This window comes from Bison bison, unplaced genomic scaffold, assembly GCF_000754665.1.
Source record: "Bison bison bison isolate TAMUID 2011002044 unplaced genomic scaffold, Bison_UMD1.0 scf7180017864215, whole genome shotgun sequence".
NCBI lineage: Eukaryota > Metazoa > Chordata > Mammalia > Artiodactyla > Bovidae > Bison > Bison bison.
In genome coordinates this window covers 2195295-2216656 of record NW_011494787.1, presented here as the reverse complement: position 1 = coordinate 2216656, position 21362 = coordinate 2195295, and the positions used below count along the sequence as shown (strand labels likewise).

At 39.5% G+C, this 21362-nt stretch overlaps 1 protein-coding gene across 9 annotated transcripts in view; it reads right to left on the bottom strand.

The window, feature by feature from the left end:
* Window positions 1–21362, bottom strand: part of AAK1 (AP2 associated kinase 1) — a 164811-nt gene that overhangs the window by 13111 nt on the left and 130338 nt on the right. For 3 of the 9 annotated variants that reach the window (XM_010845304.1, XM_010845306.1, XM_010845307.1), the window contains 4 exons: window positions 15668–15763; window positions 4821–4922; window positions 3664–3765; window positions 437–547 (listed from right to left, as the gene is read on the bottom strand). The exons of 2 other annotated variants lie outside the window; for them this stretch is intronic. In XM_010845304.1, coding sequence (XP_010843606.1) covers window positions 437–547; window positions 3664–3765; window positions 4821–4922; window positions 15668–15763 — 411 coding nt within the window. Of the gene's footprint in view, window positions 1–436; window positions 548–2171; window positions 2283–3663; window positions 3766–4820; window positions 4923–15667; window positions 15764–21362 lie in introns of all 9 variants that reach the window. 4 more of the 9 variants (XM_010845312.1, XM_010845305.1, XM_010845309.1 and 1 more) reach the window with 4 other exon arrangements.

The following is a 21362-nucleotide window of genomic DNA, read 5'->3' as shown; positions in this document are numbered from 1 at the left end:
CTCCACAAATGTCTAAAAGATGCAAAATGGTGTCAAAGCACCATTATTAATCTCTTTGGAAAGAGTATTTATCACAGATTGTTCTAATTATGATAAAAAATGTTCAGTTCATTTTTTGATATAGATCTTCAGGTTTCCATTTACTGAAGATCACTATTTTTAGCTTGATACTTTGTAAAAACCAGCTTTTAGTCAAACTATTAAATACTTTCCTTCTCTCTAAATAAATACCACAGTCATGCTTTAAGATACCTATACTAGTATCTTTATGTGTACTTCCATCTATCTATACTGGTCCAGCCCACAATGATTGTTATTATCCCCAATTTCTTTCATTAAATGTTAATGCTTCCCCCCCTTTCTACATTAGGTACATTACTATTTTGAAGAGAGCTGATATCAAGCTCTTTTCTTTTCCCCAGCCTCTCTTTCTTACCTTGTGGGTTTTTGGTTATCAATACAGGAATAGGGTCAAACTCATCTTCTGCCACCTTGTCCGAGCCCTCAGGGACATCAAAACCTGAGATGAGATTACTATCTTCCGCAGCTTAATACAGAACGCAAGTACACAAGCAGAAACAACAGAGGCAGAGATCAGCAAATGAGAGAACACATCAGAGCAACTGCACAGGCACTGTTCCTTTTAAAGATGAAAATGCTTATTCTCCTGCATTGAAATAAAAGTAGTAAAGCTGGAAAACTTGAGGAAATAGAAAAAAAATGCTTTAGAGCTAGCCGTGTTAAGACTTTTATAAATGAGAAGGGAGAAGGGTTACAGGAAGAGTTCTCCCTACCTTTATATGGTCATTAAATATAGTTATTGTGAGAGATCTCTTCAACATCAGTAATTCATAAAGGCATGGGAGTTAGTCATTTACCTTCTTCATTGAGCTAACAGAGGCTGGACTAACAACGTTAGAAAAACTCAAAACCAGAGTTTTGAGTAGCAGGGAGATAATTAGTTGCCCTTTAAGAAGTAACCACTGTACGTGCTAGTGTTAAGTCACTTCAGTTGTGTCCGACTCTTTGCGATTCTATGTACCATAGCCTGCCATACACAGACAAAACAAAACAACATACTTCTGAAAGGCCACACTGCCCTGTGATTGGGAAAACAGACTTTCAAACTCTGATGCCCCAGGAATACTGGGCCACAAGACTGTATGCACTGAGATTTAAGGCAGAAGTTTGCTAGAAATTCTCCATTCTACAAGCAAGTGCTAGCTGAGCACCAGTTTTGCAAGTGATGCTTCTCTGTAATTATGCATCACAGCTGACACACTCCTGTCAGACACAATTGGCTAAATAGGAAACTTGTCACTACCCGTTCTATAAAAACACAGTCATTTTAATGCTATCAAGGATAAAAACAAAAACTCAGCTATTACCATTGCAAACTAAAGGCTAACTATTTTTCAGTCATATCAGGGAGGCTTCCTTCCTACATTTCCCTCAGAAAGGACTTAACAGCTGTTCCTTTTATATGTATTTGCTCCTTCTAGAAAACCACTTTCACCGTCTGAGCCCAGAAAGTTTACTGGATGCCCATGTTCTGTGTCTGCCACTCTCACAAACCACTCAATGAACAGAACTCAATTCAAGCTATTTTTCTGTCCAGCAGAAGTTCAAACCAGTATTAACACAAGGCAAAGAAATAAAAATAGTAGACTAGAAAGAGAAATATAGTAATTAATCATGACTACAAGGTTAACTAAAATTCAAACCTTTTCTGAGTTCAATCTTTGAGGACTCACTTTTGAGGAACAGTGCTTTTTTCTTTATTATAGTAATCATTACCAAAAAAACTTAAAATCTGATTAATGAAACAGTTTTAAGTTCTAAGGCCACCCAGTATCTAATCAGAGCCAGTTTGTGGACAGTCAGTCACCTCCCTGAGCTGACTACAAAGGCATGTAGCTGTGTCTTTACGAGAAAGCATGGGATATCTGCATTAGAGGTGACTGTGAGAAAGCCACACCTCCACAATCTGCCATCCCAGCCTGATTAAATATTCTTAGTGAAAGGAACTTTAACACAGGGGCTAAGAGTACAAACTCGAGTTTTCCACTCAAGGAGGTGGTTAGAAAACTTCACTAGCAAAGACTTTTGTTAAGGGAAATTCTCTTCTCCTCTAAGGATACATGTGGGCTCGAGAAGAGGAAAGTGTTTACCTTTATGGGCCGGAGCAGAGATGGCTATGGGGGCAAACTCTTCCAGAAGGTCAGTAGTGGGGTTAGAAAGCAGAGAGCAATCAATCAGGGAATCTTCCCCGGTGAGAGAATCTGAGTCCAGATTAACAGCATCCCAGGTCAGTGACGGCATTAAATGGCACACACAACAATATCACAGGTTAGGTCTTAGCTTTTGAGTTATTGCATTTATATTATACATATGAGCCAAGGCGGGAGGAAGAAAACCAAAAGAAACACGTTAAGCACTCTGGATTTTCATCTATAGAAACATGTATTTCTAAACTCTTAACAGTAATATATAAATATGGAAGAATTTTTTGCTTGGAGGTTACTAGTTAAGCAAGTAAATGGTTTGGATGCCAATAAAACTTGGGCAACTCAGTTCTCAGCAAATGCTGTTTGGGAAAAAGGACTCTGCAGCTAGAGTTTCACTTAAATCTTCCCTAAAAGTTCACTGAAAACATTTATTACAGGATGAGGTATCCAAGCTGACAAGAAGTGGGTTATCCCTGGCTTATTATTAGCAGAATATGACATGATTAGACAGCACCTTCTAGAACTCAACCCGATGCCCATTCAAAACAGAATTATCTTGTCTCTTATTAGTACTCTTTAAATTTGAATTGGTCCTCTGAGCACATGACTTTGCTTTTAGTTAAGGAACAGAGGAAAGATAAAATTCAGAGTTCCAAGTATTTCAACATATGAATTGTTTTCTGCAAAAGTTTTCTAGGAGAAAACAGCCAAGTAAGCACAAGAAAAAGAACTATATTGTCTCCTATCTTAATTCTTTTTTAACCTGGTTGAGTTTATTCTCATATTTCCCAGACTTCTAATTGTTTCTATTCCAAGTTGGCATAGTGGACACTTTTATCAAGGTAATTATGGACTCGACAAAATGAAGGTTAGCAAATCTCTATTTAAGGAACTGTAGTTAAGGAATTCTACTAAGAGTGAACTTTGAAATTGGGTTAAAAGCAATGACAAAACTAGGGAAGATTTCGATTTTGCCTAAAATTTAATAACAAATCATCTAGATATGATCAAACTCTGGGCTGGGAACAGAATGTTAACATACATAGCATGAGTTCCCATGGACATGACAGATACTGTTGAGAGAAAGACTGCTCAGTACCCTGGAGGAGTTAAAGATATCCTTACAGCACAGTTCTTTCATTAAGAAACTAGAGGGAACCTGAACCAGTGAAAAAATTCTTAAGACTGAAACCAAAGAAAGCTCAGGAATCACTCTATAGAGAACACGGCCTCAAAAAGTGCTCCACTCTTTACCAAGGAAACACATCCCTCAACATCTAGAAGCTGGAGCTATAATGATGCAGAGCATCATTGTGGGAGGAGCTAACCAGGCTGAGAAATAAATAAGCCCAGGACCACTGGCTGCAGGCGGAACGTCTGACTCAGCGCTGCTGGCACTGACCAGTCCCTGCAGCTGTAGAGACTCCTGACTGACCTGTACGGTTCGAGGTCACAGATTCCGTCTGAGATGGAAGGCGCTGAGGCACCGGGGGCTCCAGTCCTGGTATTAGACTCTCAACAGCAACATCAGCTTTTTCTTTTGTGACAGAGCATTAAGAGAGGAGAGGAAAGGGTGAGGAAAAGGGAATCAGAAGGTTCTTGGGATGATTCTGCAAAGGCTTTCTTCTGCACTTCTCTAAAATGCCCATCTCGGGCAAGATGGAAAGCATGTTAAGATTCTTTCTTTTTCTTGATTTGAGTGTCTGGGCTTCCCTGACCAAGCAGGCACTACTGTGGTTAACCATTGTGTCTAATTTTGGTGATTCTCAGTTTTCATAAATAAATGCAGAACGGGAGCCACCCCAGCAGACCTCTTACATGTCAGAAGACATAGGCTGAAGGCACGTTAATGTCTTCCGGGAATTGTGCTTTTCTTAAGGGATAAACTTAGGGCAAACACGTTCTGTGTCTTGCAAAGGCAACTGGTCCATCCTGAGTCCCATGCCATGATGTAGCTGGAGGTACTCTTTACCATGCGACATCCCCCAGCTGGAGGCGCATCTCTCTGAAGGGTCATGGCATTTCTGAGTTCTGGGACTTCGTGCCCCATAGTACAGGGACTCCAGATATTTTATGGGTTTTGCCTGCCTTGTGGTTGGAGCACAAGAGAATGTAAAAGCAAGCAGATCAAGCCACCAGATCAAGATTCTACTCCTGGTGCTTCACCAGGGGGCAAATGTTTTCTCAGTTATTGACACTTGGCACATATGGAGGCCTTCTAAAGAAGAATCTGCTACAGGCAAAGACCACCTCAAAAAGCTTTTGCAATGAAATGTCAATTTTCCCACATTCCCCTTCATTCATAAGAAATTCACTCTAGAAATCTCAGTGTTTCAAGAAAGGCATAAATAATAGCACTCCCTTCTGCTGCAGGGAGGCAGAGAAAACACTCCTTTGGAGTGATAACAAGGGAAATCAACTAACCCTGGCTTCTGGTTCAGCAGAAGGCAATGCTTCAACACCAGGAGGCTTTTTAGCATTTCTACTCCTCTGCAGGGTTATTCAGTAGGGAACTGGTAACCAGTGGGTTGCCATTCTTGAAACAGACACACATCTCATGCACAACAGAAGACACAAAGAGAATGACTTTACCAATTACAGCATCAGAAGTGCTACCAAAAGGATCTGTCATAGGCAAGAGGTCAGGGAGCAGAAGAGAAGTGTCAGGAGATTTGAGTCCCTCAATTAGTTTTTCTAGGTTGGGCAGAGAAGTAAAGAGAAAGCAAAAATGCAATGAGATATTCAAGTAAGCCAATCATTTACCATATCCTATGCAAACATTTGAGGGATCAAAATTTTATACAGGTTCAGCGTAAAAACAAATAACTGCTAGTATCTTGTTAAAACCATGCTCTCAAAGTTTAAAAGTGATTATTTCCCCAAATGAACTAGTCACTTTGTAAGGCATTCAAGATGCTGCCTTAAATTTGTTTGTTTTTAAATTTGCAGTATAATTTACACTGAATAAGAATACAAGTTACCAATTTTAAGAGTACAATTTGATGAATTTTGACAAACGTACACACAAGCATCACTGAAATAATGAAGCAGAAGGTTTCCATCACCCCAAAAAGGATCTGTGTGCCCCTCTCTGGTCAATGCCTTCCTCTGAGCCCCAGGCCCTGGCAACAACTGATCTGCATTCCGTCCTTGTAGCTTTGCTTCTTTTCTGATGTCCTTCATTTAGCATGATGCAATTGAGATTCCTCCATGTTGTGGTACATATCAGCTGTTTGTTTTACTGCTGAGTGTCACTGTATGAATGCACTTCATTTTGTTGATTCATTCATCAGCTGATGGACTTTTGGTTATTTCCAGCTTTTAGTTATTAAAAATAAAGCTGCCATAGGGATCCCTATAGCTCAAACAGTAAAGAATCTGCCTTCAGTGCAGGAGACTCGGATTTGATCCCTGGGTCAGGAAGATCCCCTGGAGAAGGGAATGGCAATCCACTCCAGTATTCTTGCCTGGAGAATCCCATGGACAGAGGAGCCTGGCGGGCTACAGTCTGTGGGGTCATAAAGAGTCAGACACGACTGAGCGACTAACAACTATTACTACTAAAGCTGCCATAAACATACACATATGAGTTTTTTGTGTTTGTATCTCCTTCTGAGCTTAGTTTTGAATCTCTCCCCTTTTTATGAACTTGCACTTAGAAATGGTTTATAGCTCACCAAGAGAAGCAATGAAACCACACCTAGGTTTAACTTCAACAATCATTTACTGTCCGCCAACTTACAGCTTGTGACACTCCCAGTACTCATTATTAAACTGTCAAATCTTATAAAATTCACTTAAGCCTGCAGGTGGATTACTTCTGATGTCTTTTGGCTAAAGAACAAAAGGACATTAGAAGCCACCAGATTTGTCACACCTGATAACTTAATGTGTGATAACATGCACACTGTTTCCTTCCAAGACAAGTCTTTATAGACAACTCTTTCAACAACTCTCTACCTTTTAAAAGTAGAGCATTAACTTGACACAAAATAATGAATCACAGACTCTTAGAGAAAGAAAGGAATTAAGAGCTCATACTTCCTTTAACTTACAGAGACTGAGTGAGACCACACAAATTCTATTACTTGCCTAAGTAAAGGCCTGTCAACAATGTCTTTTCTACCTCAGAAATAAAGTGCCATTAAAATAAAACTAAGACATCTAAGAAAAAGCAGTGACAACTGTGTGTATATAATATCTTAATCTGTATTCTTCTAGGCTATTAGGAATAGAGATAAGCAAAGATGAAACAGATATTCACTGAGGGACAGAAGCCAGATTTTAGGTGACCTGTAATTGAGATGATCTGTAACTGCACAGGTGAAACAAAATAATGGATTTTAGTGTCTAGGCAAGATAACTTGCTTTGGTACAATTAACACTGCAGAAAAAGCCATTTTTATAGGTGAAACCAATTTACCATTTTTGGAAAGTATAATATGCGGATATATTGGAATTAAATACCAGTAAGCGACATTTCTCATTGATACCTAATTTATATTGAAGGAAGGAAGGAAAGAAGAAAGCAGCCTCTGAGCAGCAGAGGACGAAACTCAGGGTTCTAACCAAGTACACGAACATAATAACATCAGCATTACTCTTGAACTACAGATGACATGGTGAGAAAAGATGTTTAAAGTTTCTTGGGCAATTTTCTGCATACTGGCAAAAGTAAGATGGTTTTCCCCCCAAATCTAATTTTTCATTATTCTGAGCACTGGCTTTGGTTTTATTCCCCCCTAACAAGGACCTTTCACGTTAAAAAAAAAAAAAGTGATGATCTGCTTTTTTCACTTCTAGCACTCAGACATTTGCAATCTTATGAAGTCCTGGACAAAAGGGAAAGAGCCCACATGTCTTGCTTGTCTTTCACCGGAGGCCTGTTTGTCTTGGCCTGTCCAGTGAGTGGGTGTGACTCTGGGGCTGTTCCTGAAACGGATCTCCTTACCTGTAAAATGCAGACAGCTACCCCAAACCTTTTCGTATTAGTCACTCAGACATCATCTCTAAGCCTTTCCCCACACTCTCTGTCACAGTAGCAACTTTCTGGAACACTCTGCTTTCACTTCTCTTACAGCCCTTGAAGGCAGGGAAGGTAGATTCTTAATTTCTGATCCCCAGTTCCCGGTTCCCTCTCGTCCTCTGTCACATCTCTGCCTTTTGGCTTCATTGGAGAGGTGGGGAGGACAGAGGATCAATGGCAGAAAGGCAGGTCCTTCAACAAGAATCTAATTTTTTATTAGCCATTAGCAAAAAACATGAGAGGGTAAAAGAATACGTGTGTGCATGCGTGCATATGTGTGTTTATGGTGATATATAATGGGGTGGGGGTGGGTTAAATGGCCATGTTTAAGAAGGCTTTATTGACCAAACCTCAAAGTAACAGGCTGCTCACATAGATAACCTGTATGGTCACTGCTACTTAAGAATATTCAAATATGGGAACTAGGGAAGGAGAAGCAGGGATCAGAGTTAAAACTAGGCACAAAACACGGAGTGAGAGTCCAGGCCACAGCCTGTGCAGAAACAGCTTCTTTCACTACCAGCACTCTTGCTGAGAGTGGGCAGTCCATTACTCAGTGCTATTGTAACAAAGGTTGTCGCCTGCATTTGCAGAGTTCAATGCCAAACATTCTCATTCATTATTCACAAAACCCCCTGGAGTTTGGGAATATCCATGCAGTTGAGAATGGACATCAGAGACCTTGAGAATGTGTGACCTGTCCAAGTCACAGATGGGACATGGCAGAGGCTGGACTTGACTTCAAACTTTCCTCCCCATGCTGCACAAAGGGTCTGCCTAGCTTCATTACCAGAGAAGGGGTTTTCACAGACATGGTCTCATGAACAATGGTTAAGTTATAAAAGATATGTTAACACTGGAAAGAACTTCAGATCTTATCCAATTAGCCTTCTCATTTGCAGATGAGGAAACAGCTTCAGAAACGTGAAGCCACTTGCCTAAGATCTTCTAGCAAATAAGTCACAGAATTAGCTAGGACTAGGACCCAGATCTTTACATACAGAGATTCATCCTTCTGGTTTAACTAAGGCTTCAACTGCTTTAAAGTGCACAGACTCAGGATTTGCCTGGTGGTCCAATGGTTAAGAATGTGCCCACTAATGTGGGGGACATGGTTCAATCCCTATCAGGGAACTAAGATCCCACATGCTTCAGCTAAGCCTGTGTTCTGCAACTACTGAGCCCTCGTGCTGCAACTACTGAAGCCTACACGCCTACAGCCCATGCTCTGCGACAAGAGAAGCAACTGCCACGAGAAGCCCACGCACTTCAACCAGAGAGTAGGGCCCACTCGCCACAACTAGAGAAAAAGCCTGCACAAAGCAGTGAAGATGCAGCACAGCCATAAATAAAAGTGTACAGACTCCTAGAAGATAAATTTTAAGCTGTTACCGGTCATTTCTGGTCACTGTAAATGGAGAAATTGACGAGAAATTATAAGAGAAATTAAAAGAAAGGCTACAGGAGGCTGACAGCCTCTAAACCACAGCCTAGACGCCTCCCAAGTGTATCAAGGTCTGGTTTTGATATCCCTCATTTTACAAATTATTGCCTCTCTCACATTTTTATAAAAACACTCTGAGGCTGTGTATTATGACAGAGGAAAGAGTAGAGAGGGTGGTGAATCTAGGAAACTGGGAAGTATTCTTTAGGATTCAAAACCTTATGACCAAGCCCCACACCACCGTATGACTTGTTGCCATCTAACAAAGAATTCTATAGTTTAACTTGAATAATGGGAAGTGGCTTCCCTGGGAGCAAAAACAAAACCCAAATTCTGGGACAGCTCATACTTGAAATGCATAGAGGCTCACACTCTATTTCCCAATTACACAAAGTGACAGACCAGTGAAACCAAGAAATAATTCATAAATTGCATTTTGCAACGATCGAATCATCCCAAGAAACATTTTACAAGAGTTTTCAATATCTTCTGTGTTAGAATCAAAAGTCCATGACTCCATCTTATTGCAGTATATGTGAAAAGCAGTGGACAATTATGGATAGAAGAAAATGATCCAGTTTTATATCAGTTCCTAGGCTGACTCTGATATTTTCAGATCCGGCTTCAGATTCTACATGTGTGTTGGAGGGAAAGGGGAGAAAATTCCTGGATTTGAGGAGGTTATTATTTATCTACTCTGATTGTAATACTGTACATTTTCAGCTGGAGTCTGCAAAATCCTCTCAAATAAATAAGCAACATGAAAGAGCCAAAGGGCCTGAGTTTACATTAGTTACCTAATTTTTCTAAGCATCAGTTTTCTCACCTGTAAATACAGGTTAAGAACTACTTTAAAAGGTTGTCAGGATTAAATGGGCATATTTATTAGAAATTAATGTGTGTGTGTGTTTATAAATTGAAATACTTAGCACATAAAAGAGGTGTGAGATTACAGTAGTGAAAATGGGTGAAATTCTAGAATTTTCTCAAATGCCTTGGTATGAGAATAGAATAAGCAGAATTCCTTGAATAATGTGAAGTGGGAGGTGGAGGCAGCATGTAGAGAGGAAAAACAGGTGAGGGAGGTGGGAGGGGGGTTCAGGTGGAGAGGACACACATATGCCTGTGGCCAATTCATGTCAATGTATGGCAAAAACCATCACAATAAAGTAATTATCCTCTAATTAAAACAAATAAATTGATTTTTTTTAAAAGAATAACATTAAAGGTAAAAAAAAAGAACCAGGGGACCTGGGTTCTGCACAAAGTTTGTGTGGCACTTTGGGCAAATCACTGTCTCTCTCTGGATCTAAGTCTTCCCACCGATAAAATGAAGATAAACTTAAAGATGCTATCAACCTCTAAAAGTTCAATCATACAATATGAGGGGAAAACCAGAAAGTAGGAACTGGTTGCTTAGAAGACAGATAGCTGAATGATGACACTGGAGCTCTGAACTGGTACTGACGGCAGAGAAGGACACCCGGAGGGCTCCTCAGTGACATGGGCAGGAGCTAAAATGAGTGGCCCCAAGGTGGCAGGTTTTGGGCAATGCAGAGAGCTGTTCATCCTGCAAACTCAGCTCAGACATGCCCAGCCGGGTGAACAGGGAATGAGGCTGGGGGGAATATCTAAACTTGCTTCTCATTTGAAAAAAGAACAAATTGCAATTTTTTTTTACCCTAGTATAAAAATAATATCTGTTTACTGTATAAAATTTGGGAAATATAAATAAGCTACAGGATAAAAGTTAAACTACCCCAAATTTCCCTTGTAGAGATAGCCACTGTTAAGTGTTTTTTGGGAAGATAAATTTATTTTTGGCTGCCCAGGGTCTTCGTTGCTGCACAGGCTTTTTTTCTAGTTGCGGCAAGCCGGGGCTACTCTAGTTGCAGTGTGCAGGCTTCTCACTGCAGCAGTTTCTCTTGTTGCGGAGCACAGGCTCTGGGACACGTGGGCTCAGCAGTTGTGGCTCCTGGCTCTAGAGCACAGGCTCAATAGTTGGGGCTCACAAGTTTTGTTGCTCTCCCTGACCAGGGATCAAACCAGTGTCTCTTGCATTGCAAGGCAGTCTTAACCACTAGATCACCAGGGAAGCTCCACTGTTGAGTTTTAAACAAATACTCTTTCATTCTTTTCCTATATAAACTGATTGTTCAATGAATATTTAAGCATACTCATGTCTTCATGGAGATAATGTATTAGAAAGGAACTGCTGTCAATAAGGAAGTAAAATCTCAAAGACCACGTTATCCACCCCAAGAGCTGTACTAATGATGTTCCCACAAGCAGGATCAGAGTGTGTCCATTTTCTGATCCCTTCACTAAGCATGAGGCACTGGGTTATTTCCATCTTTACCAAGCTGACAGCAGAAGCTGAGCACCTCACTGCTTTATAATTGGTATATTATATATACCAATTAAATGATAGTGAACTTTAAAAAAATATTCCTTACTGATAATTCATACTTTATTTTATGAATTGTCTGCTCTTATTTTCCCGTTGGTGGTATTTTCCTATCACATTCTCAGTACTATAATCAGTTCTTTCCCAAGTCTCTAGGCTTCTCAAAAATGAGTCAGATTAAGTCCTTGGAAAAGCACTGAAATCACAGTTAAAAGACTGAGAAGGTAGACTGCTAAAGAAAAATGGATGCAGAATTAGTTAGCCTGGACAGTGGAGACCAAGACTGCTTTTGAAGGAGAGGACTGTTAGAACTTAGAAATGAAGGAAGGAGTGAAAGGGTCTTCTCTGAGCACCACCCCTCTCCTTCAAAGTAAGTCAAATGGCGTCAGGGACTAGGAGAAGAGAGGAGAAGGCAACTGCTGGAGCTGGGGGCAGGAATTCATCCATTTCAGATGTAGATCCCTCTCCTCTCAAGGTTTAGTTATTGAAAACATATATCACAAAAAGGGTAATAAATTCTTCATAAACCAGTCTAAGGATAGATAATCAGAACCACTTCCTGGCATGAGACCAGGGAATACTGCAAGTTGTAAAATTTCTCTCTTAAAATCTCAAAAATGAGGATAGATATCTATTTATACAGACTAATAAGACTAAGGGCTTGCTCAGGGCCCATTCCAACCCTAATGAGAAATAGGCATGAGGAATAAAGCAGAATGAACTTAAGACAGAGAAGAGCCAGATGCAAGCCTCATCAAAAAAGATGATATGGCTGCTCCAGCTTTGTGGCTTTGGAAACTGTATGTCGTGTTGACTTGGGGTGTGAGCCCTGAAGTCTTGTAACAAGAGATGCTGTTTTTAGAATTTAGCCACTCTAAACAGCTCCTATCACTGAGAAACCAGGCACTAAACTGTGACATCTGCACGCTGGAATCAAAAGTCAATCTCCATGACGCATTCTAAGTCCATTTTAGAGAACTGAATCTGTGGGAAGAAAAACTTTCCAGAGTAAAGACACGCACTCTGATCTACTTTGGACCTTTTAATATCACAAGATGGCAGTAGGAAGTGAGGAAGATGCCAAGCAAATAGCTCTGAGAAGAATGCCAATCTTAACAATAAACTACTAAGGAAACGCAGCTTCTCTTGCCTGCTTGTCGAAAGAAGACAGAGGGCTATAAGCCAAGAAGTATTTTTTTTTTAAGTTATTAATTCTAGGAAGTAGCGCTCATGGGGCAACTAACGCGTTCTTGCTTAGTCTTGTGGAACACTGATGTCGAAAGCTCAGTATGAAGGGGTTGCTATAAAAATCCTTTCCTCAAACTCTGAGCACTGCTGGCAGAAATGTAAAGATGTATAGTCACTGTGGGAAACAGTATGGTAGTTCCTCAGAAAACTAAAAACCGATTTACCGTACGTCCTAGAAATTCCATTTTCGGGTACATACCCCAAAGAATCTTGAGTTTTGAAGAGACATTTGCACAGTCATGTTCACCGAAGCATTATTCACAACAGCCCAAAGACAGAAGCAAACCATGTGTCAACTGACGGATGGATGAGCAAAACACAATAGAATATTATTCAGCCTTAAGAAGAAAGGAATTTCTGACATATGCTACAATATGGATGAACCATGAGGCATTATGTCATGTGAAATGTTAGTCGCTCAGTCATGTCTAACTCTTTGCAACCCCATGGACAGTAGCCTGCCAGTCTCCTCTGTCCCTGGAATTTTTCAGGCAGGAACAGGGTTGGAGTGATTTGACTAAAACCACCTAGCTACTAAGTGGCTAGAACCAAGCTCTTACATGTTCAAATCCGTTCCTGTATTTCCCTAAACCTTAAGGTGAGCTCTCTAGTCAAAGGCCTGATTGACCTGGGATGGATGCAAAGGAGACCACTAGCTGCCTTGGGCTGTGGGCCAACAAAGAGCAGGGAGCTCAGTCACACAGAATTAGGGCCTCCCTCCCTCACTCACAAGGCAAGAGACTGCGTGACACACCCACCCATTTGTATTATCTGTAGGCTCAAAGGATATTATATGTGTAAACATTTAAAGAGCATAAAATAAATGTCAAGTCATAGACACAGTTGTCAGGAGACTGAGGTTCCATGACTCTCACCACCAGGAAGGATGAGTGTGGGAGGGGAAAGCACGTATGTAAAACCAACCAACCAATACACCTGACCAGTGTCCACCATGGGGTGGAAAGAGTGACCAACTGCTTGCTTTGAGGGGCAGGAGACAAACCCGCAGTCTGCCATGGGACCAGAGACCCTAAATTCTCAGCCCTTTCCTCACTGCAGTATTTCAAGATGCTGCGGAAGGATATGGGGACAAAGAGCTATAACTGAACGCTGAATGTGCCACAGGCTGGGCATTGAAGTAAATGAAATATTCAGACACAACAGTCACATGCCATCCTTAGCCCAAATTCCAGACAGCAGCATGAAAAGAGGGAACTGAGGATCTGCTGAGCTTAGCTACTACTTTCATCCAGGGGTTTGGCAGCTTCCTGACATGTGGGCTGTGGGCTGTTTATATCTCCTCAAACAGTGGGTAGCAGGCCTGGATCGGGGTTGGCAGAGTCACACATGGAAGGCTATGGAGCTAGGAGTCTGGGGTTTGGTGTTTGGGGACAGAAATGGAGAGTAATGGGACCGCCAAAAGCCTTTCAGCCTCAGGTTTTGTTTAATTTATTCATCTGATCTGCAAATACTCAGTGAGTGCCAGCTATGCCCAGCACTATTCCCGACACTGGCAGTACATTGGCAAATAAGACAGACAAAGTCCCTCCCTCAGGACCTGATGTTCTGGTGGGGACTGAACAAGCAAACAAGAGGCAATGAAGAAGCAAAAACAGACAATGTCACGATAGGTGCTGTGAAGAATAAAGCCAGGGAGCGTGACTGACAGTGCCCACAGGACCACATTGGGCCTCACTGAGAAGACAGCATTTAAGCTCAAGACCCAAATGTCGACTGACAAGAAGGAAAACCTTTCCAGGCAGAGTACCAGAAAGTGCAAAGGCCCTGGGGTGGGAATCAGGTCAGCTTACTGAAGGAAGAAATGAGGGGATGAATGCTCTGAGCTCAGGGCAGAGGGGCAGCCAAGGGCCAGAATCATCAGGGCCTTGTGGGTGTGGTAAGAAGCCTGGATTTTTTGCTCAGTGATTTGAGAATTCAAAGGAGTAACATGTATGATTTATGCTTTCATCCTCTGGCTTGTGCCAAGAGGCCACCCTTCCAGCTTCTGCAGTTCATGGGCTATCTGGGTAAGAACAAGGCATGAACCTGAAGGGGTATCTGCTTGAAACTGGCCTGTCTAGGCCCTGCCAGGCATACCTGAAAGATGCAACAGAGAAAAGGACCTCCATTTGACACCTTTCTTTTCATTTCTTTAACTACCCTCCCTGAGTCATTCCTTAATTATTTTAAGTATTTTTGACCTACCTCCAGGTCCAGCCAATACACAATACTACCTGATTAAGGCAAATTTCTGCTTCTTCTTAGAAGGGTCAACAAACTATCTAAAGAAATAAAAACTGTCTTGGTACCCCTAGCTGTGGGTCTGTTTTGTAAGTAGAGGATTTCCACATCACAATCCCTTCCAATTATGAAGCAATCAATCAAATAAATCCCTCTGACATTTTGAGAGAGAAGAAAAAACCAAGCAGATTCTTTTAGTTCAAGAAATCGACAGGAGTAAGAATGAGGAAAAAGAAAAACTATCAACAGCAAAATGACCTCCAGTTATTTCTAAGGGGCTGGATCTATTTGCTTTTTGAAAGGGACTGATCAAGAAGGAAAGGGCAACTTCTGTCCCTCACATCATGCGCCTCTTCCCCTAAGAGAATGAGGAGGGGAGCAAAGGGAAATCTTTGGCATCATGAACCCCAACTGGAAAGCATCCAAGCATTGTTTTGAAAGCTGTTTCAATCAGACCACGCTAACCGTTTCTTACTTTTGCAGACTGCTTACTTAAAAATCAGTACACGGCAGATTGTATGGGAGATGAGAACTACTTATCTTGATGATGAAAAGTCAAGCTCAGACAGTGTAAAGTAGTGGAACCTAGGTCTCCTGACTCATTCCCTATCAAATTTTATTATGTATTTTTATCTTATAAAAATCAAAGCACATTAGAACAAAACAGGAACAGGAAGTCACTCATAATCCAATCAGTATACTATACTATTAGGATTTTATTCCTTCCATCATGTGCTTGTAGGTTCCCCCGCACATACACTGTTAACATCACACTGGACTAAAAGTTGTTTGCAATACACAGGCCCTTTACATCACCATTAACACAGTCGAGGATATGAAACTTAACATTGGTATGATGTGGAATACAATTTGGTATAATTTGAGCTGAATTTACTGTCTTTGCTAAGGATAAGTGCCTTCCAAGTGAATTTTGGCCCTTTTATTGAGACACAGTAAAAATATACAACAGTACCTATTATTAGGTCTTGGACTGCAGGTTGTTCTCACAGTGTTTAAAACAGAACTCTCAAGAGGCCCTGTGATGTAACTTAACTTCAGTTTTATTTACCTACCTGGTGCATCAGGTACTTGAAGAGGAATGAAAGGATCAGATACACTTAGAAGAGGAAGGCTAGAATCCATAGTCTGCCCACCCTTCCTTTTTTCAGCTGGAGTTGGTTGGAGGGGAAAGAAGGGTCAAGGAGACAGGGAAAAAAGAGAAAAGCAGAAAACATCAAGTAAATCTAGATGTATTTACCATCTATTAACCCAACTCAAATTATAAAGTAAGTCTAAATTTAGAGACAGAATAAAGAGAAATGAGTGGATATAATTCAATGTAATAGCAAAATACATATGAGATATACACTCTGGTCCTTGCAGCACAGTCTGAGATGCAGTTAATGATAAAACTAGAATAGCTGTACATCTGAAATTTCTCTTCTTCCTTAGATACTGCAGTCTAGAGTGATCCCTTTCAGAATTCCTACAGCAATACTGGCCCCATCACACATTTTGGTAGGTAAACAAACTCTATTGTGTAATCTAGAATATGTGTATAGGTACTTCTTTTGTACCCATTTCCCTCTTGAGGTCCTTTGGGGACTGAATCCTGTTCTATCACCAAATGTCTAATGTAATGCTAGGCAAACAGAGAGACAGAAACAGATTTCTTGCCTATTGCAAGGTTAGACAAGCCCTAACCTCTGGACAACCTCTACCATACTATTGGCATTCACTTTGTATTTGGCAAACTTACAGATTTACAAAAAATCTATACACCTTAAGGAATACCAGAGCTTGAAGGGATCTCAGGATTTTCTAGCACAATTTTCTTATTTTTCAGAAGAGAAAATGAAGCCCAGAAGTTAAGAGACTAACCAGAGGTCCACCAGCAGATCCATGATCAAAACACAAGTCTCCTAGTTCCTACTTTACCATGTTGTACCTTGCATTTTAATAATCAGTTTGTTTCTGAATTAAAATCTAATCTAGCCTTTTATAAAGTGGATGTACAAAAAAGTTTTAATTTTCAAATAATTATAGAATCATAGGAAGTTGCAGTACATAGAACCCTGTGAACCAGCTTCCCCCAGTGGCGAGTTCTTATAATTATAGTTCATTATCATTGATGCTGGTGCAATTCTGTTGACTAACCTCTATCCCATTTATGTAAATTTTCACATGTATTCATTTGTGTGTATGTGTGTGTATACACACAGTTCCTTGTAATTTGATTCTATGTATAAATTAGTCTAAATACCACAACAATAATACACAACTGTTCTATCAGACAAAAATCTTCCCTGTACACCCACTCCTTACTCTTCTTCTAATCTAATTTTGTCATTTTGAGAATATCATTAAAGTGGGCTTCTAACTAAGCTTCGTTAAAGGCTGATGGAGGAAGAGAAGGGTAAAAATCACAGCTTTTAAGTCTTTGAAATATATTAAAATGAGATACAATGAAATATATTCAAAGAAAAATAACAAACTATGAAAAAATATATATAGCATAACTCAATGGCAACCCACTCCAGTGTTCTTGCCTGGAGAATCCTACGGACGGAGAAGCCTGCAGTCCATGGGGTTGCACAGAGTCAGACATGACTGAAGTGACTTAGTAGTAGTAGTAGCATAACTCATTTTGAAAAATGTATGTATGCAGAAATAAAACTATGGACGTAAATATTGTAAAACGTTAGCAACGCTTTCCTCTTGGAGTGGGGTTATGAGTTTCTTAATCTTGCTTCTTTGGGGTTTTAGCAAATGAATGTATATAATTTATCAACCAAAAACTATTTTAAAAAAAGAGGTACAATGTCAAGTTTTAATCATCTGCCCGTTTCTCCTCTAATGTCATCTGCCCGTTTCTCCTCTAATGTATGGACATAGTTTAGTAACATTTTTGCAGCTTTTACCATAAAAATGTTAATGATAACCCTTGTGTCATCCTCCCCACCTCATTGCCACATTTCCTGCTTAGCTCCTCCCTTGGTTGGTTAGAAGGTCTAAAATCAGTGAACCATCTGAGCTTGATTAGAAACCTTCCAGAAAATATTGCCACCCTGAACTTCATCAAATGGGGACATATTCATTTCTGGGACTTAGATATAATTTTCTTTCATTTGTAAAGAATGAAGATTCTTCTTCATTCACACTACAAATATGAACATAGAGAAAATACCAAATGTTCACAGAAAATGCTGCATAAACCGAGAGAAAAAGACGTTCTGTTATGTCTGCAAAAGCTTAATGTCATTGATTTACAAGATTTCTGAGATGTGTTTATGACTACAACTACTGTGCTGGGCTCTCAGGTACAAATCTCTACTCTGTCATTCTCCACCGGGGACCTTGGGCAGGTCACTCAGGCTCTTGTGGGCTGTTGTGAGGGATCACTGGAGATAAAGTGAATAAAAGCACTTACTGGGCTTAGTGTGTAGCAGGTATTCAACATATGTATACTTTTATTACAGCCCTAATTTTACTCAAATATGTGTTTTCTAATTGTTGGGCCTTTAAAAAAACTGCTATTTATAGTCTTCAAAGTAAGCATAAAGGGGAGAAGACACAAAAATAAAACCAAAAAACTCTTTTAAAAAAACAGTTTATACAGACAAACAACAAAACATAAGATATATAATAAGTTAGAATTAGGCATTAAAACTGGAAGTGGATGGAAAATGATTAGGAACGTTTGTCATTAACATTGACGAATCCAAGCTCCTATCCTTTGGCAGAAAGCAACTCCTTTCCTTCACTCAACAAGACTGTACCGAGCCAAGCACTGTACTAAATGCTGGGATTCAGCAACAAAGAAGACTCTCCTAGAGCTATCCACGACCCTCTTTTCCTACCCACACCATAACTGGTCATCACTGTGATGTTTCATCTCAAGGACAATGACCAATGCTTTATACATCTGGTATAGTCAAACTAAATATCCAACCCTGAGCACTTTAAGCCAGACCAAAATACCAATAAACTTAAAAATTCTACAGACCAGACAACAAAGCTAAAAATAAAAAATAACACACAAAAAGTTTTAACTATTTAATATTTGAAGTGTACACCTTCCGAATAACTCCAATGCCTATTTCAAAATACTGAAAACATCATATGAAGACTTATGAGATACAATTAAAACTTGAGTTTTTTCTTACAAGGGAAACACACAGCTATTAGAAAGCACTCTCAATAACAGTATAATCCTCAAAAGGTGGGGTAGGGTGGGCAACTGGAAAAAGGCGACAAGGGAGTAATAAATTATGTGTGAAAAAGTCTTCCTGGAGATTACAGTCTCCCTCCCCACACTCACGCTGGTTGAAAATCTCTCTTATATTGAGAGAAAAACTCTAAATTTTTTTTTAAAGAATTAAAAAATTTACTATGTATTCTTTTTCAAATCAGCAAAGTGGGCCTAAAAAAGGGAACTGCAATCAAAAAGATAACGGCAACAGTCAAAGAATTAGAAGACAGAAAAACAGTTCTATAGAGTTATCTTTGAAAGATAATAAAATAGCAAATCTCTAGTTAGAGTTACCAAGAAAAAGAGCAACACAAATGCATACAATAAAACTGATGTATGGCAAGAAAATACTACAAAAGATTTCAATGTGCTCTTCCACCTTATTAAAAAAATTTTGAAACTATAGATGATTTTGTAGGAAAATATTACTAAATTTGCCTTATTATGAGGCAGAATACCTGAGAGGAAGTTCTAGAGCCAAATGTTAGGACACTAGCTGTCCTAACTCTGCTATTTACTAGCTATGCGACTCTGGGAAAGAGACTAGTCTGTACTCAGTCACCTCAACCATAACTGATATGCAGATGGTATGGCAACCTTCGAGGGTTGTTGAGAGGGTCAGATGAGACAATACTTATATAGGACAAATGACAAACTGTAGGATTGCCTACAATATATGACACATGAAGTGCTCTTACATATTAATAAGAACAAAACAAACATAGAACAATAAAAAAAAAGGACACAAACAACACAAATTCCAAAAGTAATAAAAATGGCCAGTAAATAGTGTCCTCTATCTAAAACCTCTAAGCTGGTCTGGGTAGGAAAATGAGGTGAAAATTACTCATCTATTGTTAATTGAAATAAAATTTGATTAGCATTCTTGGAAAGTGATTTGGATATAGGTATCATAAAGCCTTAAATACATATATATCTGTTGATTTAGCAAATAATCTCCTAGAAGTTATCTTAAGGAAATGGTAAAGGATATAAATAAAAACTTAGCTTCAGGAATGTTTACATGGTGAAAATTAGTAACAACCTAAGTATTCGTCAGGAGAAGGAAATGGCAACCCACTCCAGTATTCTTGCCTGGAGAACCTTGTGGACAGAGGAGCCTGGTTGGCTGCTGTCCATAGGGTCGCACAGAGTTGGACACGACTGAAGCAACTTAGCATGCATTGAAGAAGGAAATAGCAACCCTCTCCAGTGTTCTTGCCTGGAGAATCCCAGGGACAGAGGAGCCTGCTGGGCTGCCGTCTATGGGGTCGCACAGAATCAGACACGACTGAAGCGACTGAGCGGCGGCAGCAGCAAGTATTTGTCAAAAGTGATGTTAAAGACAATGCTATTATTCTTCCACTAAAAATCATGTTATAGACTAATATTTATCAACATGGAAAACTAATTCCCATATAATGTACACAAAATGAATAACAAACTGGACAACAGAAAGCTCCTCCATAGTAAGAACTACCTCTGTAGTTACAGAGGCCATATTATCACAATGCAACTAAAATATATCTTAAGTAACTTTAGGGTAAAGAAATCAAAACTTAAAAATGTCCAGAAAACAAGAATAAGATAGCATTACATATTAAATATTACGGAATGACAGCCAAAGTTCTAATAAGAAATAAATTTATGAGGTTAGAAAAACTACTAACACACATAGAGAAAGCAGGAAGAAAGAATATAAAGAGTTAAAATCAGTAATTAATCAATATAATTTAAAAGATCAATTTTGAAGGATATCAGATTCCATATCCTACAAAGAACATAGTCAAAACCTTACATCCATTGCTGAGGAATTTATAACAGTAAAATGTTGACATAAAATTAACGTTTAAGAAAGAGGTACTTGGTTAAATATATTAGGATATATCCACATAAAGGAATTTTATGTAGACAATTTAAAAGTTACATTCGAGGAGTTTATCTAATGATATAAGGGAAAAAATGCTAAATTTTTAAAATAAAAATCAGGCTTTAAAATGTGACTATAAAAATGTATGCTGGAGTCATAAACTGAGGGTGAAAATTGTGTACAAAACTGTGGACACCTGTGTGTTCATAAAGAAGAAGATCCATAACTTTCCTCAGATTCTCAAAAGATCTCTGTGACCCTAAAAGGATTAACTGCTACTGACAGACATCAAAATGGTATCCAAAATGTTATTTCTTGTGTTAATTTCTTGGGGATAAGATCATGGGGCTTTTAACTTTCTTCTCTGTACTTTCCTATAAATTACTAAATAAAACATATTGTTTATTAATAAAAGGGAAAATTAGGTTTTTACTATTACTTCGAGAATTTTTTAAAAGTCTCATTTAAAAAGACCTCTCTCGTTTGATGCACGATACTGGATGCTTGGGGCTAGTGCACTGGGACGACCCAGAGGGATTGGTATGGGGAGGGAGGAGGGAGGAGGGTTCAGGATGGGGAACACATGTATACCTGTGGCGGATTCATTTTGATATTTGGCAAAACTAATACAGTTATGTAAAGTTTA